General features: G+C 37.9%; 1 protein-coding gene across 2 annotated transcripts; it reads right to left on the bottom strand.

Moving 5' to 3' along the window:
* Positions 1–393: 393 nt before the first annotated feature.
* Positions 394–27787, bottom strand: IBTK (inhibitor of Bruton tyrosine kinase). 2 transcript variants are annotated; one of them, XM_053461226.1, is made up of 29 exons: positions 27641–27787; positions 25655–26290; positions 25409–25505; positions 24294–24418; positions 23742–23852; positions 23086–23256; positions 22499–22616; positions 22232–22412; positions 22017–22140; positions 21406–21583; positions 20491–20647; positions 19673–20269; positions 18982–19068; positions 17786–17868; positions 17664–17701; positions 17333–17429; positions 15655–15756; positions 13567–13684; positions 13124–13184; positions 12482–12609; positions 9611–9729; positions 8979–9127; positions 7962–8125; positions 7507–7599; positions 6823–6978; positions 4163–4309; positions 2554–2622; positions 2071–2203; positions 394–787 (listed from the first exon to the last, which is right to left on the bottom strand). In XM_053461226.1, exons 2-29 carry the CDS (start codon positions 25976–25978, stop codon positions 662–664), a joined length of 4053 nt encoding a protein of 1350 aa, XP_053317201.1. In that variant the 5' UTR covers positions 25979–26290; positions 27641–27787; the 3' UTR covers positions 394–661. The 2 variants fall into 2 exon arrangements, with proteins under 2 accessions (XP_053317201.1, XP_053317203.1); XM_053461228.1 differs by having other exon boundaries at positions 9617–9729.
* Positions 27788–27810: the final 23 nt, after the last annotated feature.

Raw genomic sequence — 27810 nt, 5'->3', positions numbered from 1 at the left:
TAAAATGCACTTGAAACAATAATACAACAGTCTAACATGATTAACTCACACTTTTATTTGCAAATATTTCTTTGCATTTCAGAATATGCTTCAAAAACTGTCCAATTATATAATTACTTAGCTGACAAGGATGCAGACCTTACCCAATCAACATAAAAATAGAAGATGGAAAAAAAAACAAAAAAAACACACAAATCAATTAATCCAATGCATCATCCATTCATTGCATGGACAACTGAGATAGAAAAGACTTGTGCTCAAAGGGAAATTAAGCCATTTCCTATTACCACCTTTATAGTCTAGCAGACTACAGATGTAAGCTTGCGAATAACCATGCATTTATCTTATTAAGATAGCATTACTCGCAAACTGACATTTAATATCTGCAATCTTTTAGTTCACAGCTTGACAGCTGTTTGTTGCAATGGCAAAGTATCTCCTGCTGGCTAGCAACACTATGCATCACAGGGACCACTGAAAAAGTTCAATGCTAATTCCTGCTTATTTCGAGGGCATTATTCCCATTTAAGTAATTTGGACTATGATCTGTTTTTAATGTGACTATGATTTGAAAAACAAAACAACTTACTTCAGAAGAAAATACCTTTTACAAAAAAAAAAAAAAACCCAAAAAGATTCCCATGAAGACCATGAGTTCCAATCAGTGTTTGTTCCACATTGGTGTTGCAATAGGACCTTGAGCTGCTCTCTCAACAGTTATATACTCATCAGGATTGCCCAATGCTTGATAAAATATTAACAAATCTTGAATGGCTCTTTCTTCAATCTAGGGAGACAAATATATAAAGATTACATCATGATTAATTTAAAAAGTAAACCCTTACATAAAAGAATGGCGGACAATTTATTCACAATTCATATTACAGCTTGCATCTGCTGTTCAAAGTGTGAATCTTGCCTGGCAACCGCTTCCAGAACTTGAGACTGAGGAGAACACCGCATTTTTCTCATGAATAAATCATCTTTATGTTTCCAATTACTTTCATTTTTTATAATTAGGTATTTTATATTCACAGGAATGTGGCATATTAACAAGTGCTCTGAAAAATATCCCTCGTCTTCTAATCAGACCTCAAATAGATGTCTAATTACAAAACAAAGATCCAGATCCCCCGCAGCGCTGCAGGGGACTGGGATCCTCCTCTCCGGCAGCCTGCTGCACGTCCTCTGGGGGCTTCTATGACAGAAAGCCGGCATCACATAACCTTCCGGTGCTCCACCACAGACGCTCCAGCAGAAGTGCCGGCAGCAGCGGAGGTTGTCTGTGCCCATCCCGCAGTACTCTGTATTTCATTTATTAAGTAATGTTAAAGTACTCTGTATTTAATTCTTAAAAAAACTCACCTGACAAAAATTGTCAGAATCCCAGATTTCTTGCCACTGATTGGCTGCTTAAGCCGTCAACCAGTCCCATTACAGTACTTCCAATAAAATTGTATTGAGTATAGCTGTCACTGATTGGTGATTAACTAACATGGTACTCTAAAATGCATTACTCTAGAGTAGGGTTGTCAAGGACATTAAACCATGCCTTTAACCCAATGTTGCATTTTAGCTCCGGCTCTGACTGGAGGCGAGTTCATCAAGTGCAGGGGGAGGCATTCGCGCAAATGCATCTGCTGCAGGGAATTTAGCTTGTGGGTGGGGAAAAGGGCAAATGCCGAATCCCCACATATTTTCAAAATGGACCATGAACCTATCATATGCATAAAAGTGCCTAAGATAGCTGTAGTGTTCCCTAAGGAACAAGGCGTAAATAGGGTGAAACTAGTATCATCGCAAGGATGTTGCGGATAATATTTTGTTTGTGTTTTCCACATGCAGGCTAATTCATCCTTTAAAAGTGTTATTATAATTACACCAAATAATCTGTTATTCTGTCTGATGTGTTTTTGTATATTGTGATGCACCGAAAAGTTGTTCTGTTTAAACAGTACTCTAATTACAGATATGGTGACCCAATCTATCTCTGTCCAAGCCAAGAAGCCATATGTGTAAAATATCTGCGGCCTATGGACACTCAAGTAAAGCTGTTGCGATCATATCTACCTGGATCAATGCCAGAGGCTTCTCCCTGCTTCTGATCAGAGCAGCCTCTTGCTTTTTTGTTTCTTCTACAATTGTCGTAAACGTCACTGGAGCCGCGGATGCAGTGTTTTTACTGAATGTTGAAAGCCAAGGGCTGCAATACAGTAAAAACATGATTTCATTTTCATTTTATCCTCACTAATATGGTTTTTGTATCTGTACATTTCCACATGATCCACTTTAAATAAAAGTTGAGGCCTGTGGACGCTGGCAAATGTTATAGTCGGGGAACACTGTGATCGCTTGAAAGCAAACAGACTCCGTCTAAATTTAGAACCTGAGCCTGGCTGAAAATACTTGTGAAAGCAGAAACTTGCCCTGGTATAACTACTGATGGATAATTAATATCGGGGCTTTCATTTGTCCAACACTTGCCAGTTTCCATGGGTGTTCTCATAAGTACTGCTGTAGGAATTTTAGCAACATCTCATAAAAATGCATTACTTGGAGCCGTCATGTTGCAGTGCTTCACTTCTCGATTTAGCTTCATGAGTCAAAGTTCCAGCAGGTTTTCTGTGAGGAAACAAAATAATGATAAATGAAAAGAGAAGTGGTTCTGTAGAAGAAATGACCTCTGATGTAGAAATGTTATCATGGAACAATGCAATTTCATTTAGAGTTTGATAAAAAGCCACAGCCAACAGAAAGACTGCACATGTAAACAAGATAATGAAGTGACATTTTACAATATAAGCTTAATGCTTGTATTTGTTTTTACAGCTCAAGTCCGAGGGCTGAATCACATATGCATTTAAAATAAATTCCAAGCTTTTCACAAAGTATATGTTAAATGACTAATGGCTGCTGGCAAATGCCCTACTGGAAAAAGAAAATAAAAAATCCTCTGAATGCAAAAAAAGGGCTCCATTAAGCAAAAGGAGGTGAGTGATCCAATATTAAATCACTTACTAATGGTTAGACACACCTAATGCCAACTAACCCCCATCCTACTGCAATTTTATTGTTAAGTAAACTTGATCCAATCAATCAACAATGGTACATTGCACTAAAATAGGCGAGATAGTGTGCCAGTGATTACATTCACATTCATCTGTGAACTTTGTAAGTTCCATCCACAAAATAAAAAAGGTATAAACCTCAGCTAACGACTACATACAAAATAGCCAACTCACACAACCCATAATAGCAGCACAACACCTGTCTACTAATGTAGTGCAACATTTACAAGTCTTTGGCTTATGTCTACAGACCAACAGGGGGAAAACAAATACATTCTTCTAGTCCAAGCAGTGACTGAAATGACAAATGATATTTTGAATACTATTCCTGAACACCCTTCTTTCACTTTAGTTCACTCTAGTGAGTAACCCATTTCTGTTCAATAAATAGATTACATAGCTATGTGTTTAAATGTATTTGATTTAAGATTAGGTTAGTTTTACGGGGTCAGCTGAAACTACTGTAAACTCCCAGGTTATTGAATGTGCCATCTTCGTCATCAGTAGTGAGATCACCTGCACTAGATCCCAATAAGCATCTTGTGCTAACCTCGTATATACTAAAAATAGATGATTCCCGATTCTCTTTCAGAACTAAACGGTATGTGAAGCCTGTACTCAAAACAACCTAATTTAGTTGCTTTTTTTTTTTTTTTTTTCAAATTCCCCCCTCCCAGTTTGAACTGAAAATTGTACTTTATACTCAAGACAAATGCCAGGTATTTACATTATAACCTTGTGTATTTTTTTTATACCTAAGCATGTTATACTCAAACACTTATTTTATTTTTACAAGATTACTGAAAATGGAGAACATTTTTATTTTACCAAGTAATCAAGCCAAATGTATTCGTCATATATAAGAACAACATAACTACACTTCCATGCGGCTGGTATAAATAAACAAAAAAAACATTGATTATAAAATCTCACCTTTAGGGTTCACAAATTAATTGGAAAGATGAAGTATACTAAATATATAAAATATACTCCAAAACGTAGACATTTATTTTCTTTCCAATACATGTATTTCTAAATGTTCTCGTGTATCAAAAAATTCCTAAATACTAGTAAATGATTTCATGCAGAGTTACCTTCCAAATGTCTGCGGGTCAAGTTCCTCGATTTGTGTGTTCTTTTTCCCATGAGTGCTCAGCGGATGAAATGAGATGACAGAATTTTGCTCTTCCTGTAAGAGGTCACGGAAACACTTCTGATCCCCTGATGATAAAGAAGCGGCCCTATTAAAGAAATGAAACAAATAATATTCACTGAGTTACCGTGATGAACTGTGATTATGGTAGCTATATAGAGCTAGTGATTTTGTAGCATCGCCACCCAGAATGACTTATTAGTAAGTCCTTAGAACAAATAGCGTCTAACCTGGGTGCACTGTTACAGCAATGCGCCCGTTTTAGAATTTGCAGAATCACTAAGGACGGAAACATTTAACACAAATCACCAGTTTATAGCTGAAACTTTTGAACAATCATTGACGGTAAATAAAATCGGGCTACAAAGTATAACAATACAAATATGTTCTTAGGGACGGCCTTACTAAGTAAATAAAGCAACTTTTCTCAGTTTCCAAAATACATAATTTACAGTTCATAACACAGCAAGTGACAATTTTACGTGCTTCATTTTATTAATGATTGGTGGTGTATTTATGGTTGGACACACAAACTGTTGCGAAGAATTGGTTTATTCATTAAAAATGAAAGCTTTAAGAAGAGCCAACCATCATGAGGGTAGCTTGCTATAAGAGTTAGGTTGTCCCTGCATCATGGATAATTCCCGTATTTGCTCGATTTTAAGACAACCCCCCAAATCTGAATATTAATTTAGGAAAAAAAAGAAAAAGCCTGAATATAAGACGACCCTATAGGAAAGACATTTTACTAGTAAATATTAATTCATGTAAACCATTTTTTCATATTAAATAAAAGCTATGATTGAGAAAATTTTTTGATTTTATTTCCTTTTATTTGCCAACCTGCCCCCCAGTTATGCACATCTACCCCCAGAAATGCCTTATACCCCTTATATACCACTGTCCCATGATATGCCTTTTAACCCTCTATATGCCACTCTGCCTCCAGAAACGCCTTATACCCTTCTATATGCCACTGTGCTCCATGATATGCCTTTTAACCCCCTATATGCCACTCTGCCCCATGATATGCCTTATAGGCATATAGGGGGTTAAAAGGCATATCATGGGGCAGAGTGGCATATAGGGGGTTAAAAGGCATTTCTTGAGGCATATATACATATATGATTGCTAACAGCAATCACACTCCTATCATGCCCTGACAGCCAGTACATGCTGGAACCTGGGCATGATAGGAGTGTGATTACAGCCTCCCTATGCCATGCTACCACACACATACTCATTCACAAACATTTAAATACTCATTCATTCCCTCAAGCACGCATGGAAGATTAGAAGATGACCTTGATTTTAAGACGAGGGGTATTTTTCAGAGCATTTGCATTTATAATCGAGCAAATACAGTATATCAAGGAGATCATGTATGCGTCAACCCAAATACTGAACTATACATATTATGTAGGGTCAGCTCAGCCTTCCTTTGAACGTACTTATTTGACCCTTTATAGTGTGTACTGTCAGCGAGTTGAAACTGCTAATGTCCTGTAATGAGAACACCCATTTTAGTGAATAAGCAGTACCAATTCAATGCCTTTCATCCTAATTTTCCAGGCAGATCATGCTCCACTCCTATTGCAGCTGTATTAAAAGCTAGGCAGTAGCCTCCCGCTTTTATTGAAGGTGGAACTTTAATAAATATAACTTGTTACTATGGTAACATCTATGAAAGGACCACTTCCAATATAACCCCATGGTCTCTTTACAAATTGTACGACTATAAAATATTTTGAAATGGGCAGCAATAATGGCTCATTTGCAGATCCTAGTACTTTACCTTCTGAAGAATACTTTAGTAATATTTAGAGGAGAGGAAACACATTCAGATTACCGAAGATTTTTTATTGTGTGGAAAAGTCATTTTAGGTGAATTGCAACCGGTTTTAGTTTCATAGAAGGAAAGAAAAACAGGTTTTCTTCAGGAATGGGAAGTCTGAGGTAGTCTGCGTCCAAAACAGTTCCCACCCTTCTGGCACAAGACAATGCCAGTAACGCTGCCGCATTTCCATAGCAAGAATCTCATTTCAATGGATTTCACGAGTTGTGCGGCTTTCAAAGTTATGAATGGAAAGCAAGGCTCATTGCCAAAACGATTCATTGATTGCTAATGAACAGCCCTCAAACACGCTGATTCAACATAAAATGGACCCTATACACTTTGTTATATATACCCCTGTTAACCAGTGACAGCAATGCGAAAATGCCATCTAAAATCAAACTGAACAGTTGTTTTTACACAAAAGTGCGTTTTCTTGCATTTTACAAGCTGTGCTTCACACTCTATATTTAGTAATTGAAGTCTGCACAGGGCCAAGATTTTATCCAAAACAGGTGCACATTTTCTCAGGCACTGTGACTTTGCCAAGTACTCGAAGTCTTCTGCAGAAGGAAGGTTTGCGAACCTCAGAATCATTCTTTGTCTGCACTGAACCCAAACAAATATAAGATAACAGATATAACTGCAAATGGATCAATATTTCACAATTAAAAAATATGTTCTGTACACGTTTTAGAACTCAGAAAAATATCTTGAAGATTAAACAGGTACGACAGTCATCACATTCTATGGCTTGGTTAAATTACCATGTTTTTGGGGTGCTTTTTGCATTGGCGGATGAGGGAGCTGCCGTTTTAGTTGGCGTGTTCTCACTACTGGTGCTTGAGTCCTTGGAAGACATTGCCATCATTTTCCTCTGCTTCTGGGAAAGTTTTGCCCCTTGTACGCCGGCTTTGGACCCTCTGCGGAAAAACAAAGGAAGTCTGTAAGGAAAATGTCCGTTAATACCCACTTACAAACTGATAAAGGTATTTAAAAGATACCGCACTGATATTTGCCGTCAACAATCTTTTGAAGACCATCCAAGAGATCCACTGATCTAAAAGATACATGCCAACAAGCACACAAGCCACTGTGGCAGCAAAACACAGTCTTTACTTTCTTCCCACTTTAACTATAAAACTAAAATAGTCAACTTAATAAGTGTGAACTTATTAAAAACAAAGTATACATGAGCATATCAACAAACTTATCGTAATATTATGAAACGTTCTGAAAGTTTATTTTCTCTAAGAGAGAACTTTCGTGTCTTTTTAAAGCAACCCCTCATTGCCTTTCAGGGACTGATTTATCACACACGCATTTATGGATAGGGCAATGTTACGATATAAATTAAATAGCTGGGTTGAAACAATACTTGGCGGCAGCTAGTTTTTAAAGACAAAAGATATATCGGCCTTTAGGTCACTTTTTATTACTGATCAACTTACCCAGTCGTCAGCTTTGGTGTAGCTCCACACTTTTGCATGTTTTCTTCAATTTCCATTATTTTTCTGAGGTCCACAGCTGGTGGACTAGGTGGGCTAAAAATAGCAAAGAATTTAACCGAAATTGTTGGTTAAATTGTTGGGTATAAGAAGCGCACTATGCTAAATTTACTTAATTTGTCTATAGTTCTGGTTGAGACAACTAGAGGGAGGGTGCAGCTGGTGTGGAGAGAGGCGCAGTGCACACAAGTTTTTTTCCCAAAAATAACAACCTGTGTAAAACAGCACAACCAGTATGTGTCTAAACAATATTAGTATGTGGCTTGCATTGCTCATATATTTTATATATATATATATATATATATATATATATATATATATATATATATATATATATATATATATATATATAAAATATTATAACTGTGTTTTGAATTGCTAAAAACAATTAAGGGTACCTGAAGGCCACTGAAACCCAATTTGGAGAGCTGGCAGACGAGACCCTCGTAGTTGGAATAGCTTCTGGAGTAGAAGCTTTGTTTTTTGGCATCTTTATGCTTGTAGGGCTACTTTCTACAGGTGAGGGGGCGCTGGTACTCACAGTGAAAAATTTACTTTTTGCCTATTATAGAAGGGAAAAAAAGCAATTTTTAAATCAATCCAGTTTGAAGTTCGAAGTACAACCACATGATAAAAGATCAACAATGTATTTAATGTTAATTGATTAAACTGCTATATGCGTATGACAAGTGTCTATTGTGCGTGTGACAAACAAACCCAAGACAAATGAATAAGGAGAGAAGCACGACACCCGCAGGAAGTTAAAGGATAGCGTAGCAAGCCTCCGTCAATAAGTGCATGCTGGCCTATGCTGCGCTAAGAAGACAGAAAGGGGACAACAGCTTCATCAGTTTATACAAAAATACCGAAAAGATGCCTCAAAAGTACAGAATCTGCCATTATCAAAATGAATACTTATATTCATATTATATTATGGTGATTTCCAACTAGAATTATACATGGATATTTTCTGCACATTTAAAGTGTGACTATCACCATACAGATGGGCAGAATGTCACTTTGAGCTACCGTGCTAGCAAAAGCTTAAGTGGACGTTTTAATTTAATTTTAATTCTGCTTCTTGCTGTTATCGGTATGCCTGTACAGTAAGCACACACAATGTCTGCCACGTGGACTGTTACCTCCACAATGTGAGTTCACACAAAAAATACTGTAAGCACATTCACACACAAGCTTCCTGGCAGCAAACCCTGCACTCCACAGCCTCAGAGTTCAGGTCGTCATGTATATATCTTTTTATTTTGCTAGCATGCGGTACATATTAAGTACCAAAACGATCTGCATATTGGTACGCAGTAGACTGTCACCAACATGTTAGCGGATGGCAGGTTAACATTAAGCAACTTTTCCACAGACACCAATATAAAAGCGGTCTTGTTACAGTGGTAACTAACCTCATTTTTATCAGGAGTGAAGACTACAGAGAGGTCCGGTGACTGCAAATCTCTAGGGCTACTTGCTCCAGCAAAACTCCCTTCAGAATCAGACGTCAACAACTCTTGAAGGGACTCTACAGAATTGGCCCTTTCAGACTTCAAAAGACCTGAGTAATAACAATGATGCAACAAAGTTATAATTAAACAGTACTTGGCAGAGGACAAACATATTATATTGAATTCAACTCTTAAAATTCTATTAAAAAGATAATTTATAGCTGTTGGATACTATAGCGACATGTTAAGGTGAGCATTTTTTTTTCTTACACAGGCATATTTTACATGTTTTAATTCCCAATTATATGTTGTCGTTGCTGCTATATAAAAGTATACTATTTGATGAGATTTAGTGCTCCTAGTAAATATTTCTACTAACACATAATGAGCTGGATGGGGCCTCATGCCAACATTTTAGCAGTTATCAACAAATACACCTGACTGAGTGGAAGGCTCATTACTACTTGTCCTGCAAACCCACAGAAGAAAGGAAGAAAAAAGTATTTAAAAAGAAATTTTTCTGCTCACAGAAATAGAAGACATTAGTGATTACTCCTGACAAGGTAAGAAAAAAAAAGAAAAAAAAGGCTCACAGTGACCTGTTGAAGGTGGGCTCTGAATAATGTCAGAAAGGTTATAACCCCCAGAGCTGTCTGAACGTTTTCTTGGCTTTTTTTTCGCTTTTGCTTTAGCTTTCTTGAACACTGATTCCCTGCAAAGACAGACGCTTATTGGGTTATTCATACATACAGTACAAATAGGATGTAATAACATCCATTTTCAAATGGTATTGATAAACATGGCTAAAGTTATTTTTATTTTACCCGACATAGGATATATACCTCTCAATTAAATCTGTCCATTACAGACAAAAACAATGACCCCTCACCATGCCTCCTCTCTCTATTTAAGGATGCCAAAACAGGTCCGCACTATCAAAGTTACTGCATTATTCCTGTTAGGGGGGAACTTTTGGACATATTTTTTCCCAGAAGGGGGAATACATTTCTTTATCATTACAAAAGCAGAAGAACCTCTAGATCAACACCTTCTAACATTTAGATGTACACTAATGAACTCAAAATAATTCTGTTTATTCTTCAACAGTATATATATATATATATATATATATATATATATACTATTAAAATGCATGTTTGTAATTGTACATGTAATCAATACCACATGCTGTGACTATTACTTCCATACCAGTTTCTTGCACAGCCACCTGTATTTTACACATATGGTCAGCTGGATAGCAACTGAATTAAAATCAATGTCCCAGTCTACTGGCTTAACATAAATCCAACTGTGATGAACACAGTCCTGAAACACAGCTCAGACCTTTTGAGACCATAGGGAAAGGTTAACCCTGACAAAGCAATCAAATGACCCCATAAGAACACAAATTTCCAGCAGGGTTGAAAGTGGTCCCATATAACAAGATCACTTTCCAAATCCTTAAATTATATTGCTATGGTGCATATCGATTCAAATAAGCGTTATGTGTCTATGAGTAGGAGCTGTAATGTTACGTTTTTGTTCTTACAATGTACATGATTATCCTCTCTTTACTGATTTGCTTTGGTGGAAAGTCATTGTTGAATTTAATTAAGTGTGATATGTGATTTTCATCTCTTGCACAGTTACTACACAAGTCGGCACTATTACCAAATGTTGCTTCAAGACGGTTAGAAAATGTCTTTTTCTTCTGACAGTGATTAGCTGTATACTTCTAAACTTGCTCACATTATGAGTTACCCAGCAAGACGTTATAGAAAAGTTATATTTTTGGGGGGGAGGGGGAGGTTAGTTATATCGGACACACAACCTGTGTTAGAATTTTAGAGATTGAACAGCGTTCATTGTTTTACATCCCTGTGGATGTCAGAGGATGGATTCAGTGGAAAGTCAAATTGACAACTAAGGTAAGGATACATTACAGAAAGAATAGAGAGCCAAGCCAACAGGGTAAATAAAGGCCACAGTTCATCTAGCGTGAATGGAATGCAGACAACAAAAAAAAAACCCTATGGTGCTTGGAGGTATTTATATATTATAAATATACCACACACACACATACATACATAACACACACACAGTTGTGCTCAAAAGTTTGCATACCCTTGGAGAATTGGTAATATACATACCATTATTAAAGAAAACATGAGTGAGCAGGCAAAACAAATTCTTGCAGGTCATATAGCTGCCCATTCGTCATGGCAAAATGCCTCTCGGTCTTGCAAACTCTTTGGTCTTCTTGCATGAACCACACGTTTGAGATCTCCCTAGAGTGGCTTGATGATATTAGGGTCATGAGACTGTGATGGCCATTCCAGAACCTTCACGGTAACCACTGGAGGGTCAACTTGGCCTTGTGCTTAGGGTCATCGTCGTGCTGGAAAGTCCAAGAGCATCCCATGCGCAGCTTTTGTGCAGAAGAATGCAGATTGTCTGCCAGTATTTTCTGATAACATACTGCATTCATCTTGCCATCAATTTTCACAAAATTCCCTGTGCCTTTAGATCTCATATTCTCAGTGAGCCACCACAATGCTTCACAGTGGGGGTGGTATTGTTTTCGCTATAGGCCAATAGTGTGCCTGAAGCTGCGATGAGGTTCAAGGTGCTCTCAGGCATATTGTAACTGGGCTTTTTTGTGGCATTGGCGGAGCAAAGGCTCATTTTTGTTCCAAGTTTTGTCGTATTGTGCTCCTTAAAACAGCCACATCATCTTTTTCTAGAGCAGCCAGTATTTCTCCTGGGGTTACCTGTAGCATTTTTCTTTGCATCACGAACAAATCTTCTGGCAGTCATGGCTGAAATCTTTTTTTGGTCTACCTAACCTTGGGTTGATAACAAGAGATCCCCGAATTTTCCACTTCTTAATAGGTGACTGAATAGTACGACTGGCTTTTTGGATTTTCTTATAGCCTTGTAAAGTTCCATCATGTTGTTACACAGGTCTTTTGACACTTCTTTTCTGCTCCGCATGTTCTGTGCATCCACATGAGAGCTAACAGATTCATTGACTATTTATACACAGATACTAATGGAAATTTTAAAAGGTGCAGGAAATGAACTTGTAATTGCCGTTTTAACCTGTATGTGTCACCTTGTGTGTCTGTAACAAGGCCAAACATTCAGGCCATTGGGGTGATATCGGTTATCATTATGATTTAAAAAGAAGCCAAGCAACTACGTGATAATAAATTCATATGATCTCTAGCCTTAAATAAAAGACTGTTTTTTGCATGATCAGTCATATTTTCGAAACCAATGGCAACATTTCACAATTTATGCCAGGGAATGCAAACTTTTGAGCACAACTGTGTATATATACGCATATCAAAAAGAACCTATTTGAAAAAGAAACTGATGCAGAATGTTTTTGGAAAACTGGACAGTTATTTTTACTTTTAACAGAAATGACCAACAACTGATATGCAAAACATAATACTTACTGAGTAGCTTGGTCAGCAAACACATCATCTTTAACTGATATAAAGCTTTCACCATCTTCTGATTCTAAAGTGCTGATGTCTGGCCCATCCAGGTATGGGGTGATCATTCTCCTATCCATTGCTGGAATCTGTATTTTAATCGATAAAAGCCTTCAAAACTCTCCAATTGAAGAGCGCTTTAGGAAACAATTGTACCCAGTTTGGGCACATACAAATGTAAACCCCTTGCACACGTAGAGTACATTTTTAAATGTTTAATCCAACTTTTACAAATAAAGAGCTGATAGGACAGTTGTAGTTTCAACTCCTTCACTTTATTATACATTATAAAGATCAATTCCCAGTGAGCTTTTGTTGCAGCAAGAGCACAGTTGGCCCTCTATGACATATAGTTCAATTGGTGCAAAACGTCTCCCCAACCACTGAATTATGCATCATACAGAGCCAGCACAGCCATTTACACTGGAGAAATGTGCAAGTGTTGACCCTTCATAATGAATAGTGAAGCGAAAGTGTTAAAGCCACAACTCTCCTGCCAACTCACCCTTTAGTGAATAGATCCCCTTGTGCTTAGGACCAAATAAAGGGGGGGGTAGCCAAAAGCAGCAAAGCATTGCAAGAAAGTGTTCTGTAAAGATTTACCATTTTTCTATAAGCATCTGCCAGGTCCTTCAGAACATCATCACTCAGCACATCCAAAGACCTATTTTAAAAAAAAAATTAAAAAAATGGTGGGACTGTTCCAGCCGAATGACCATTACATTGTAGTTTTGATCTTCGATCTAATCATAAATGCAATTCTCCTGCCGATCACTAAAGGGAACTGGGAGGTTTTTCAAATGAGATGGGGTCTGTATGAGTTCCAAGGCAAAGTGCAACAGTTTAATTTACCCAGATCCAACATAGATGACATATGGCTCTTTTGCTTAATAAACTCAAAATGCAAGTGAAAGTCCTTTTTTTGTCCAATATTGCAAACTTGAAGAGGTTGGTAAAATGTATGCTTAAAAATGATGGAGATCGATGAGCCTAATGAAAGTATTTAATAAAACTGATCGCTGCACCCATTAAAACACTGCTCATACCTTGCTTCTAGTAAAGCTGCCATGTTGAGTCCGATGTATTGGAAGCATGAAAGCTTCAGCTGTTCGGCATTGTACAAAGAGGCAAATTCCAAGAGCTCAGCCGCATTCTTTAGAGTAACTATAAGTAAACAAAAGCATAGATAAACAGGGTAAGCAGAGAACAGTGCCATAAACAGCACTGTCAATTTTAACGTTTGGGAGCAGCACTGCTAAACGGTGGTTAGAAAGAATTTATGTCACCATCAGAACCGGCAAAGAACTGTACGGTGACTTGTAAATCGCAGGAGCTTGAAAATGTATATTTTAAATGTACAGCAGAAAATCTGTGGGCTAGAACATATTTTGTGTCCATTCGTTAGAACCAAAGACCGTATTGGCTCGAATATAGGCCGTATTGGCTCGAATATAGGCCGTATTGGCTCGAATATAGGCCGCACCGGATTACAGGCCACACCCTTATGCCAATATATATATATATATATATATATATATATATATATATATATATATATATATATATATATATATATATATATATATTTTTTTTTTTATTAATTTTCTTTACATTTAATGTATGGTAGGAGGCTCCCACCCTCCTTAACTAAACTTTAGTTTTGCAGCGTTGATGTAGATGCGGCAGACGTGACCTCCACTTCTTGCATCAGTCTGCCTCATCTACATCAAGGTTGAGAATCAGGGCGGAACTAAAGTTTTTGCCAGGGGACTGCATTTTCGCCGGACCACACTACAGAAAATGCTCTGCAGTCTTCTGATCCGGTCTTCCAGACATCCTGGAGAAGGTAAAAATGCTAAACTCAGATTATAGGCTGCACTCCCACTTTAAAGATTTAAATTATGGGAAAAAATGCGGCCTATAATCGGGCCAATACGGTACTTTAAATAATGAAGATTTAGGTGAGAAACTATTGGTCAGTGTGAGCCGAGTCTGCCTTTTTTAATGCAATCCTAGGAAATGTAGTGGTCTATATAGAATTAAAATAATGAGCAAACATTAAAAAAAAAAAAAAAAAAAAAAAAAAGGCATTAAACTGACTATAAATCCAAGTTAAAATGATAAACCATTAATTTTTTTGAGAAATATCGTAAATAATAAGATACAAAGTAAAGAATACCTCAGCAATTCGAACAAATAAATTAGTTGTATACCAAGACAAACTCTTGAGGATTATACTGACCTCTATTTCATCTTTAGTTCTCGATAAACTATCTACACAATAATCTGGGGTAATTCCATCATCGTTTGTGAATGTCACCTATGTGAAGCCCACTTTATTTTTCCTATTGCTATAATTTTTTTTTTTTTTTAGACTTTGCACAATGGTAACATTGATCTTTGAACTGCATATATATTAATTTGCTTTGTCCAAACATGGTCCCTTTTTTGGGGGTGTTTTACCTCATGGCTGCTAGAATGTGTAAAATAACAAGGACCTTAGGAGTCGCTAAAACCCCAGGGGCTCCGTCTGCCTCTGTAAATGCCTGGGCTAAAAACTATAAAGCGTGGAGAAAGGTTGTCTAATGAAGTCCTGCAACTTTATCTCGTCGCTGTAATTTGCCAAAAAAGAAACGAACGCTGGGTTGTACAAAACATTCTATTACTCCTTAAAAGCAGTCCACGACAGGGAACAAGGATTTCCTATTAGCTTACCGTTTAATAAGTACAATGCTGGAAAATATCCAGCCACAGGCCCTGCAAGTACCATCATATATGTACTGTACATATCATTTGACATTTAAGGCTACAAATATTTTCCTAAATGGTAAAAACCACAGACTTTACAAACAGAATTAAGTTTACACAAGCATTATTTCATTGTGGCTCGTGAAGCATTGAAGTAATATTTGCAGAGCAAACAAATCTCCTTGGAAAAGCTAATATTAATGACGTCCGGCCCCAGGAGGGCATTGCTTTGTTCTGTGCGAACGAGGCAAGGCACACTTTACTGATGGGTCCTCCCTCTACCTACAAACTGCGTAATTATTGTGACTAATGGAAGTATTGAAATGCAAACAGCTGGCACAAAATCCTTTTCGGGTTATCCAAAATGATAAAACAGAAGTACTTACTTCTTTCGGTCAGTATGACTTCACACATTTCCTTCAGTCGAACAACCAGGAGCTGATCAGCCATCGCAAGGACGTTACAAATAAACTCAACATTTGCCGATTCTGAAATGAAATGGGGGAATATATTCTCAAATCTCAGCGTATGCCGTTAACTCAAGTATTGCCAACAATTGCAATTCTCTTCATAACATTCAGTCACCAATACCAAAGGGCCCCCAGGTACACACACATTGCTAGCCCCCGTCTACATCAATCACCAATTGTTAAAGGGACACGCCAGTGATCATATGCACTTTAATTACATGACAGCTATGTGATCCTTTTACATTTTCATAGTGTCTCCCTTGCAAATGCATGGGGGAATTTCCCCATGTGCATTTGTCCCTTTGCCTGCTCCCTAGCTGTTTTCTACATAGGAGGTATGTTTAGCCCCCCACATGTGAAAAGCGCTCCAACCGAAAGGGCTGTTGTACCACTGACTGGCGGCTTCAAGAATTGTGAGACCACAGAGACAGAGGGCAGCTGCAGCATCGGCCCTGGGTAAGTGCTTCATTGTTTTCTCATTTTGAAGAATGCATATTAAAATATCCAGAATCCCTTAATATGCAGTCAAACTGCCCCTTTAACAAGCACTGAGTTGCAGAATATAAGGACAGGGTTAATAAAATGAGAAACTGTGGTATACCCTGAATTTCTGTTTAAACATGCATAAGCAATTTCCACTCGCACCGATCTTGCACCCATTTGCTGTAGCCGGCAGATATTTAAATTTAAATCATATTTATCATATTACAGTAATCATATGCACCTTAGTACATGTGTGTTTGCAGTGTTCACCACGCAAATGCATGGTGTACTTCAAAGAATCCCCCCATATTCATTTGCCCCTTAACTGTCCTCCAGAGCCCCAGCACTGACTCAGGAAACACCGCAGGTGGGCTCTCTTCAGACTCTGGGCACATGTGCGGAAATGGAAGCAGCCCAATCTTCACATCAGAAGGGCTGGATTAACGGAGGGGCACACAGAGCAATAGTTCAAGGGACTGAGAGTGTCATAACGCCCATCTGTCCCATGAAGTGGTGATCTGATCGGGTCCTGCAATGTGATCTTGGTTGTCTCTCCAGGAATTATTCTCCATCACTGGAGATGTGCATCGAGAAGTGATGTCATTTCTGGGCGCACAGCACAGTGAGGGAGACACAGGACGGAAGAAGCGGTAAGTAGTGTGTGTATGTATATGTACATAAATATATGGGTGAGTGTGTGGGGAGTAGAATAGAAGATGAAAAAGGCTGGCAAACAAGATAAAAAAATGGAAAGATGGAAAAAAAGCGTTGATACTGCCAAAGGAAGGAGAAAAAGAATAGAACAGAAGGGAAAAAAGACCACAACAAGCATAAGGCAGTAAAACCAGAGAAGCAGAAAAGCAAAGGAAGTTTTAGATTGTATTTTATCAATGGTAGAATGCATGATTTGCAACAAACAAAATACATTATCCCTAAAGCTACAAAAGGTATCCTTTTTTTATTGCAGTAAACTGCTCCACAGTCCAAGGCGTAATTTTTCATTTCACATTTCCAGGTACCTTAACATTTCCAGAAATTCACTTCTTTCTACTTTCATGCTCAAAAATGCAAAAAAAGACTTAATTTCACATTAACAAGTATTATTTAATACCTTTAACTGCAACGGCTTCATCTGTATAGATATAGTCGATGATAACTTGCAGGACATCTGTGCGAACAGGCATTTCCAGAGCTGAACAAGAAGTTGCCTAGTAAAAAGAATAACTGTTTTAATAAGAGCCCTTTGATATTTAACAAATATACAGTGCTGCGTAATATAAATATAATATTAAATCAACTGTATGTTTGGAAGTTTTGGCATTATTGCCGTGGGATTTTTGAACATGTCATAATATCCAAGGCCGTAAATCAAGAGCATCGGCAAAAGGCAATGTACTTGTTCTACAGCTAGACTTACATCTATAATCATACGTTCCGCTTACCTCAATCCAAGAGCTGCTAAGCATACTGTGGAAATAGTCTGCAAAGATCAAAAGAGTCTGTTTAGGTTAAAGTTAGAAAAAAACAAAAACGTTGTAGACTTGGCAAGGCATGAAAGACATACCTAATCTTGCACAGAGCACACATTTATGGCAGTTGAATTCTTTTCCGTCTTCTGACCTCATAGTGACATCACACAGAGAGGAGCTGTAAAAATCAGAGATTCTTTAGCAGCACCCTTAATTAAAGTGAATAAAATACCGTGGCAGTTATAACATGTTGCACAATGACTTCAAACACACATCTGGATAATAAAAGCCTCTAATTTTAATGCACACACAAAACAGGGTTTGCAACCAATTTAAGTAACGCATTTGTCGTATCCATAAAGTCTGCACTTTAATGCATTTGACCGCTGAGCGCTCCCTATAAAATGTTCATAGCGCCCCCCTTGCAAATGTAGAATTCCCCCATAAGCATGTCTCATATGGGTTAATAATCACAGAGATTTGTATCATCAACCTGTACTTCATTGGTTGATGGCAGACGAGCCCCCTGCTGGCGACCAATAGTCGCTCGTACAGACTTTTAAAATCCTGGTGCAGCAACTTGGCCAGCAGAGACCACTGGTTACCCTGCTCCAACAGTTAAAGGTCTGTACATTGACTTTATTGGTCATTCGTACAGACTTAACTGTTGGAGCAGGGAGACCAGTGGTCTCTGCTGGCCAAGTTGCACCGTCAGGAGTTAAAGGGCCGTGCGAGTGAGCCTATTGGTCGCCAATAGAGTAATTCGTACTTCCCTTTAACCCCCGACTGCGAACCTACAGATTTCTGCTTCCCTTAACCCCTCCGATGCTGCGTAGATAAGGTAGGCTAGATGGGGAAGGGACCAGGGAGATTAGTAGACGAAGATTCTTCGTATTGTGCATCTTCGTCTATGTTTTGCCGCCGCCATTTTCGTTTGTTCGCCCGAATACGAATGCACAAGTCTACTAATCACCCATATCACATCTGGTTCTCAGCTGATCTGCCTACCAGTCATGCCACCACCATTTGTATCCTCCAATTCCATCTAGCTACAGCACCAGTATTGATATACCTTTCCCATCAGACATACAGGAACATAAAACATCTGCTGCACAAAGCACATTCACTGCAAGTAGTTACAGGCACAGAAGACAGCAGGAATGATGCTAATTTCTTAGTAGAAGTATATTGCTTAACTAAAGATCCTGCAAACTAAAAGCCAGAAGATACTGCGGATGCTAAACAAGCAATACAGATAAAGAGGCGGCACAATCACATAAGAACAAAATACCATTTCTTTTGGTTAAATCTTGGTCTGTTTCCACTTTTCCTATGAACAACGTGAATTGTTCCATGTTCATATTTTACTCCATCCAACCTGCAAGACAAAAGAAGATTTTACATTGATTAAAACCACCTGGTTTATGTGCTTAGCTTCTCAAATCAATATAACTGTTTTGCATTTGGTATGAAAGAGAGACTTCCAAGAAGCTGAGATTCTGGTAAATGGTGACAAAAGTAGAACAATGCCTTAGCCTGATGTTATATCTCATCTGCTTACCCACCCATACAAATGCTGCCAAAGTCAAATCAACAACAGCAAGCAATATTTGCAGGTCCTTACCCATTTCTTAGAAGCATGAGAATTTCAAAACTGCACCTTACCCCTATCCAAGTCAATTTTCCCATAATCCCTTTGTGCGTTGTTTGACCTTCTCCCTACCTAATCTATCATATTTTATTCATTGCCAATCTCCATCAGTCTCACGATCTGACTTTCTTCTCACTTCTTCCGCTCACACTCCCAGCTTTACTGAAATCTCCACTTCAGAGGCTAGAACTACAGTGTATTACCGATCTACAACTACAGTGCCACACTTTCATGTTGAACACAATTTATTACAATTAAGATAATTTTTGCATTGTTCTACTGCACTCAGATAATAGCAATGAAGACAACATTTCGTTTTTTCTTTACACACCTTGAGCTCAGACTGTTGAGTCCAAACTTCTTGGCAACATTCTGCAGCATTTTTACAGGGCTAGAACTGGTTTCTTCACCGTATTTGCCTTTCTTGGAGGGCTTTGCCTTGCCTTTCTGTTTTTCACTCTGGTTGTTTTTGTAAACCTCATATGCAGACTTTCCTCTTACTTCCTCGTTAAAGCTCATCTTCTGTAACTCGGAGATTATCGAGTCTTTGTGTTCTGTCTTCTCCTTGTAACATAACCTCGGTTTATGGCCTTGCACCAGCATATCACATTTGTCTGTATAGATGAACTGCATAATATAGGCAAACAGCTCAGGATGCATTTTATCAATTACATACAGATCGCACCCTGCTGCATCTTCACCTTTCTGGTAAACATCAGGAAAGTCAAGCGGGTTGTCTTTGCCAGAAAAGAAGAGGTTTCTGAAGAAGTCAGATCTCATGGAAAGTATGTATTTGTGAGCCGGGAAAATCTGTGAATCCAACTGGAAGGACACATCGTGGATGTTGTCCGTTTCATCCACCTCACTGAGCAGCTTCTCAAAATCTTCAGCAAAGACTGAGGCAGAGACAACAGGGACTTCGAAAAGGCTAAGCACAAACAAGTAAATCGTGTTAATAACTCTGCAAACAAACATATTGGCAGTATATTCTGTTGGGTAAAAATACTTCTAAATGAAATACATTTATTATAACATATTGGAATGTACGATCTACAATGCTGTGTAGTATGCGACACTAAGTACATAGCAACTAAAATATTTGACAAATATGATCAGTAAGAAAACAACAAAACATGAATATATAAATACCTGGATTTCGGATCAGATTGCAACACAGCAAAATTACATCCATTGGGATCTGTAGTTACACTAACAGCCCTGTGGACAAAGGAAAGCTTCTGAAGGCAAATTCTTTCATACACACTGCGCGCATCACAGAGAAAGGATGAATCGGACATAGAACTCGCTATGAGAAAAAAAGGGGGTGTTATTGATCAGTGCCATGAAACCGAACATAAAAGTTTACAGTGGAAGGGCACACTGCTTAAACATAAGATAGCATTCTTCATTACACTGTACAAGGTACACGCATGTAGAACTACATATACATAACGATGGTATAACACAATGTTGGTCCATTTAATATGATCTAGTTTAACCACTTTATTTCCTGCTACTGATACTTCTTGCTCAGACATCCTACTGGCTTTTTCCACTTCACAACACTATCTGGAAAAACTTTAAACATTACAGCTGAAACAAAGTAGTTTTGGGGATATATTACTTTCTTTTTGAGCACCACAAACGCTCGCACAAGAGTAATTCATTCAACCAACTATCTGCTCTTATAATAACAAAAAAATCTCTTACATTTCTTCGTTATTCTATTCACTGACACTAGTTAGCACGATTCACGATTTTGTGAATTTGTGTAGGGAGAACATCCTATTATGGCTATTATAGACAATTAAAACCATCTCATTACAAATGGATGCTGCATATGGACAGTCAACAGTTTACCATTAGCCCTATGACTAACAGGCACTTCACAAAGTAATCTGGATCAGTTTAATCATAATGGGCAACTGAACAGAAACATTTTAAAAGTTAGTATATTTTAGAAATATGAACTTATTAAAAAAATCTGTTTACAGGCAAGATCTGAAAGGTTCACCAGGATTTCAAAACAAATAAGAGTAACACAATGGACATTTTAAAATGTACCTTTTCTCTCAATATTTTTCTTCTTTTCAGGCATCCACTTTCCAACAAATCCTTCACCTTCCTGCGTGACAAACATCATTTCGTTCTTATTAAGGGCAATGTCAGACATAAAGACTTGCCTGCCATATACCCATCTGCACTGCTTAATGGAGCTATTTGGCGACTTCCAGCAAAAGACCTGAAACCATAATTAGGACACATTAAAAGCATTTAGAGAACATAACAAAACTGGCTATTTTCCCAACATTCACAAGAATGTAGACATGCTTGACAGCCCCACTAGAGTTTATTTTACATGACATTGTCATGTAAAAGGTATATATATATATATATATATATATATATATATATATATATATATATATATATATATATATATATATATATATATTGTTCTTTACAGGAAGTCTGCATCATAAGCCATAGTTATCAAGGCAACTGAAGGGGGTTGTAAGGAATACATTTTGTAAAAGTACTGCATTGGAACAAAACAATGTTTCTATCCAGATGATATACAATACAATATCTCTTAATAGTATTTTGAGCCTCTTTATGGATTATATCAATAGCACAATAGAATAAATTCTGTACTGTCGAAATGGAATACTTACTCTGCCAGCCTGATCCAGCGCAAGGATACAAACAGGCTGACCGCCATTTTCTTTCAGATACTGAGTATCGGCCTTGTACTCCAGAAACCCACCAGATACAAGGACCTTCTTTAAGTTGAGTTGCCTGCACAAGAAATAGAAACATATAGACACCTCTATACATCCTATATTTTCTGTAAAAAAATAAATAAATAAATCCGAGAATGAAACCTTACTTTGATGCTAGTTTCTTGCATTGATACTCGGATAAAAGATAAATATCTCCTCTTTCACTGACACAGACTGTAGCCCCATCGCTCGAAGATACAAGTGATATACTGATGTCTTTGTGATGCAAGGCTGACACCTGGCGAGGGGTGCTTACATACTTCTCTCCATTAGGATCCAGCAGATATCCTGAGGAAAAGAAAAAAAAATCATACATGTACGAGTTTCTTTTAGGTTTGCTTTAGAAAATTAAAAACATTACATAAAGTGGGTACCTAGTTGCCCTCCGTTCAGTCCCATTGTATACACAGCATCTTTGGTCCACAGCACAGTGTGAAACCTTCCAGCAGCCACCCCTATAACAGTTTTTCCTTTCAATGTTTTCACTTGAATCTGCAAAGACCAATTAGATCCATTAATCTCACTGAAGAATTCAAGCTCCCTCAAGTTATTTTTTTAAGAGTTTTTTTCAAGAGTTCATAACAGAAGAGAAATCAGAAGGAGCTAATATGGAAAAGTAGGTCAGAGAAAATGTCTACGTTTTACCCCTGTAAAAGCAGGTTTAACAACGTCCTGGCAAGTGCATAGATCAAATATATTTTGTATTATGGTATTTTAGATCCCTAGGTCATTGACAATTTAATGTGCATTTGCAAAGAGTGCTTAGTATGTAATTGGGGCAGTGGACAACATATTGATAAAAAGCTCTAATTTTAGTACTTGATACTAAGGAATGGAATGTACTATGTATGCACCAACGTTGGTATCAATATTTCCCCTTAAAGCAAAAAAATGTTTACATCGTATTAATTAGCTTTAAATCAAACAATTTAATAAAATGTATGAATCAAAACATACCTACCTGTCTAGGAACACTGCAGTTGGAAGGAGGAGGCAGGATACCTAACTGATGAAAAGAATTTAAGCCAAAGGTGTAAACAAGTCCATCTTCCGTCAATATGACTGTATGATCTTTGGCGGCAGCAACTTGAGCACATGGGTGACTGCTTAGACCTTCTACCAATCTCGGAACCTAAAGCCAGTAGAGGAAACATTCTACGTCAACTATACTTTGTAACTTCACATAGTATAAATGCTTCCCCTTCATTCGTACCATAAAACTGCAAATATGTAATTTGGTTAGACTGACCGGATCAAGCACAATACAGTAAGGTATTTAATAACCAGCTACCCTTCCTTTCGTTTATTCGCACTTTAAACCCAAAAGTGTATTCTTTAAGAGATCATGATTTCCCGTTTTCAAAATACATCTGTTTTGGTGTGATTCGATTTGTCTTTGCAGGCATTATTGGGAAGATAAGACCCAATTCTTTTTTGCAAACGCGCAAAACGTTGACATGCAAAAAGAGTTGAAATAATCCGGTATTTACTTCTCGGGTTGAGAAGACAGAATAACATAATGCCCATATAGTTGCACAACCAACAACATTTTGTGTCAGAGTGCAAAAGGGAAAAGTAACCAACCCAAATATAGCGCATACAACGCTTTCTACATACCAGGTAGGTGAGTTCATCTCCATGACCAAGACGTCCCCCTTGGCCATGACCGCAAGTATAAACCTGACCCTTCTGTGACAGGAACACAGAGTGGAATTTACAAAGTACCATCTAAAGAGAAAAGAACGACTTTTATTGAAAACGACTACATCTTAAAAATATCATGCAAAGATAAATATCACAAAAAATTAATTAAACAATGAAACTGGGTTCCACGCTTATGTATAAACTTTATTTCACGTAAGGTTGTCTAAAATGAAGTTTTGCAAGAAGTATCTGGCTATATTCACAGGTCTGCCATATTAGACTAGGCAACTTGTAGACATGTATTGTTTTCAATGGGTTTAGGAACCGCCCATTGTCCTTAAGGGGTTAATAATGTAAACTTAAGCCAGTAGATGAAACTGCAACTCTCCTGCAAACTGAATGCTACGGGCGTTTCTTCTAGCAGTTGTGTTGACCTCAATTGTTTATAAAATGAAAAAGGACAACAATAGCACTAAATTCAAATAAACATCATGCTGTAAATTTAACAAAAGCTATTTGCTGTACCTGTTTTATATAGATTCCAGAACGAGGAAACATGTCAACTAACTCAGGATGATGCTTGCTCTGTTGACTTCCATGTCCCAGGGTGAAATTAATATTATTCCCCCACGTGTAGAGCTCTGTAAGATCTTAAGGTAGAAAACACATATCAATAAAGAGTGTTTATAATGTAAAATACCAACACGGATTCGGTAATTCAAATATTTTACACAGAAACAATGACCGTCAAACCAATTTAACTTTACAGCATTTAATGTTTTACATGTGTCTTTTTCCCTTTATTTTTTCAGTTGCCTATGTTTATTTAGACATAGTAGACTTAGTAGACATTATTCACTAAGGTGGGAGGTGGTAGAAGAGTTTCATGCATCAGCAGAGTGGAAATGGAGGTGGAGTGTTGTGCTGCAGCTTCTCTCTAAGGTAAATAATTAATTTTTTTTGCAAGTTCAATGAAGTTTTAAGTACTTTATTATGCAATCATTGGTGTGGATGCACTGGGCACTTTAGTAATAATAATAATAATAAAATGTCCAATCTCTTACTGCTACTTGCTTTCTTTCATAGCACGAGTGCTGTCGGTGTCATTATGCACCACTGGATCCTAACTTCAGACAGCACGTTATATAGAGAGAAAGCAGACAGCAAGAAGTGAATGGCAGCATGGTAGGTAATACAGTTTTTACTATTGATATGAGAAAGGTTGTGTAAGGCTCTGGTCACTACCTTTGTAGCAGATAAGCCTATGTACCAAGGGGCATATCAGTGGCTCAGGTGGCAGCCAACAGAGTTTATTTCTTCACTTCAAGAAATTTAGCGAAGCGAACAGTGTACTTTACTAATGTCAGATAAAACAGCCATGATGGTATAATAGGCCAAGCGGTATTTGCGCAGGTACACGCTTAAAGATTATGCATTACTGAGCAGCGGAAACTGGCTTCATGAACAACTACTTTGTTTATGTTATCCAAGCAGAAGAAATACATGGGGTAAAAAACATTTTAAAGCCTTTGAAAAAAGAAAAAAAGGATAAAACGCAAATTTACCCTTATACTTAGTGACATAATGTTATGCTCCAGCATCAAATACATGCAGGCTATAGAACTGGAAACAAGTCTTACCACTGGTTTTGAAAACAACATGAGAAGGTCTGTCTTTCATTAACAAATCCAGTGCAGAGTATCCATCTTTGTCTTGAATGTGAAGATTACCACCATGCTGCAAAGAAAAATAAAATGGCTTTAAAAAAAAAAAAAAAAAAAAAAAAAGAGGTCTGCCAACGTGGCAAAACGTGTAACTTTTGGAAAGCAGTGGATGCAGATGCTGACAAGCACTAACACATGGATATTGAACTCTGGGTTACTTACTTTCATCAGGGACAGAGCACAATCAATATGCCCATAAAAGATGCTTCTGTGCAAAGCAGTCCATCCTGACTCTTTGTCTTTGACCGACAAATCAACTCCTTTGGCCAACGCCAGCCAATCCACTACTTCCCGTTTCCCGCAGGATGCTGCAACGTGTACAGCATTACGTCCAAACCCATCCTTCAGCGTAGCGCCATTGCAGCAGTACGAAGAGAGAAAGGCTTTTATCTGTTGCTCATTTGCTCTGGTTATAACAGAAATAATGTCCGATGCATGCTGGAGAGAGCGGCACCGCGCAGTGCACTCGGGAAACACGCACTCCATTCTTAATCGCTTTGTCTACATTAACAGAGCTCAGAAATGATAGCACATTAATGCCACAACTTCCTCGTGCGGTTTTTGTGCTATAAAATTGCTTTGGCACTAAACGCTCTAAATATTTATATAAATATATATATATATATATCAATTCATACGCTCATTTGAAGTCTTTAAAAAAATATTTTTTGCATTATGTTCATATGTATAAGTTCCTGGCACAAGCGGAGCACCAACAAAAGGAGGGATGAAGAGGGAGGGACACCCCTCCTCTCAGAAAACGCTTTCTCTTCAAATCTCCATAATTGTATCGTGTACCTGCAGAAAATAAAATATATATATATTAATATAACATACAGCATAAGCCATTCCATTTAAAGTCGCACAATGCAGTTTGTATCACAAGAGCAAAATTACACACATAAAAATCACGGCTGCCTATGACACAATAAAGACATCAGTAAAGTTTACTTTAATTTCATAAACAATTTTTATTTTAACATTAATAGGGAATCTGACTATTTCTATTTTTTCTTATTAGTATCGTCAGAAGGGTACCTAGCAACTTGCTTTAAGTTTTGTTACTTTGTTACTTGAAGCAGAAAAAAACCGTATACTGCATATACTATATGCTTAGGTTTATGCGATTAATAAATGCACATCGTCTACATCGTTTGAGCTTTTTGACCTCATTGACTTTTGTTTCTGTTAGTCCAAATTCTTGTGTTATACACTACTTATGTCCTGTTTTGAAATTGCACTGCAGAATACGATGCTGCTAAATAAATCTAATAACAATAATAATAAATAACGCACTCAGAAATTACATCATCAGCTACCAACTACCCGACAATCTGATTCCACGCTCAATATACAGCCATTTATTACAACACCATCCGCTCTGGCTGCCTTTGGAAATCCAATGTCATAATGGCGCTTCTCTATTGCCCCTTACAGAAATTCAATGCGGGCACCAGGAAACCAACTAAATAGAATGCTGTTCATTATTACACTGACACGTTTCAATTGCTCGCCCTACGTCTTTTCCCTATGTATTATAATAGCTGCTGGAAACGGATAACTGCTAATAATAATCTAACAGGAATATTCCCGCATGCGCACACTTCTATTTCAGGACTCTGCACAAGTCGGTGGCACCCAACCATTCCTATATAATTCCATGTGCAACTCTTTTTTTCGATGATGGTCCTTTACACGCTTACTAACATGTCAAGGAGCATATAGCCGTCATCAGCTGTCACATTATGGCATTATAAAGCCTTGGCAGTGTTCCACGGCTGTTATAGGATGGCATAAATCCACTCATTGGCAGATGGCATAATTCCATTTCCAAGCTTTAAAAAAATCTTCCTTTAGACCCCTTTCATAGGAAGTCTCCCACCCCGTTATCACCTCCCCAAATGTTTAAGCCCGCCCACTTTTAACTCTACAAATACCGGTATAAAACAAGCAACACAATAAATATTGCACCGAACTGTCACGGGGCTCTAACGTAGCATGAAATCACTTTTTAGGCGCGCCATATTTTTCACGACACCCCTTTTAAACCGGGTCACTGATTTTAAAAACGGGCAGCAGAAAACAAGGGCTGTTCTGGGTATACATGGCAGTAGGAGTGAATAATATTGCAGGGATAGCGGCTCTCACCAGTCGCTAATTGAAGACAGCACAGCTTGGAACCGAGAGGGAAACTACTGAAAAACTCATCTTCATGAATAAACGGTACCGACACATCATTGCACTGCCCACAAACTAATCACTGAATGTAATCGGAGTTCTAATTGGCCGAGTGTAAGCGCAACGTCTGAGTCCAATGG

The sequence above is a fragment of the Spea bombifrons genome, chromosome 3 (assembly GCF_027358695.1).
Source record: "Spea bombifrons isolate aSpeBom1 chromosome 3, aSpeBom1.2.pri, whole genome shotgun sequence".
Taxonomy (NCBI): Eukaryota; Metazoa; Chordata; class Amphibia; order Anura; family Pelobatidae; genus Spea; species Spea bombifrons.
Note: the sequence above shows the minus strand (reverse complement) of the source record. Positions and strands in the feature narration are given on the sequence as shown.

Bases quoted from the DNA above. Each gene is read 5' to 3' on its own strand.
- IBTK (XM_053461226.1), bottom strand. From the start codon at position 25,978: ATGGAGTGCGTGTTTCCCGAGTGCACTGCGCGGTGCCGCTCTCTCCAG. The intron at 20,648-21,405 runs GTACATTTTAAA...TTTTTCTCATAG, and splicing joins GAAAAATATTGAGAGAAAAG to CGAGTTCTATGTCCGATTCA. The intron at 15,757-17,332 runs GTATTAAATAAT...ATTTCATTTCAG, and splicing joins TGAAGCCGTTGCAGTTAAAG to AATCGGCAAATGTTGAGTTT.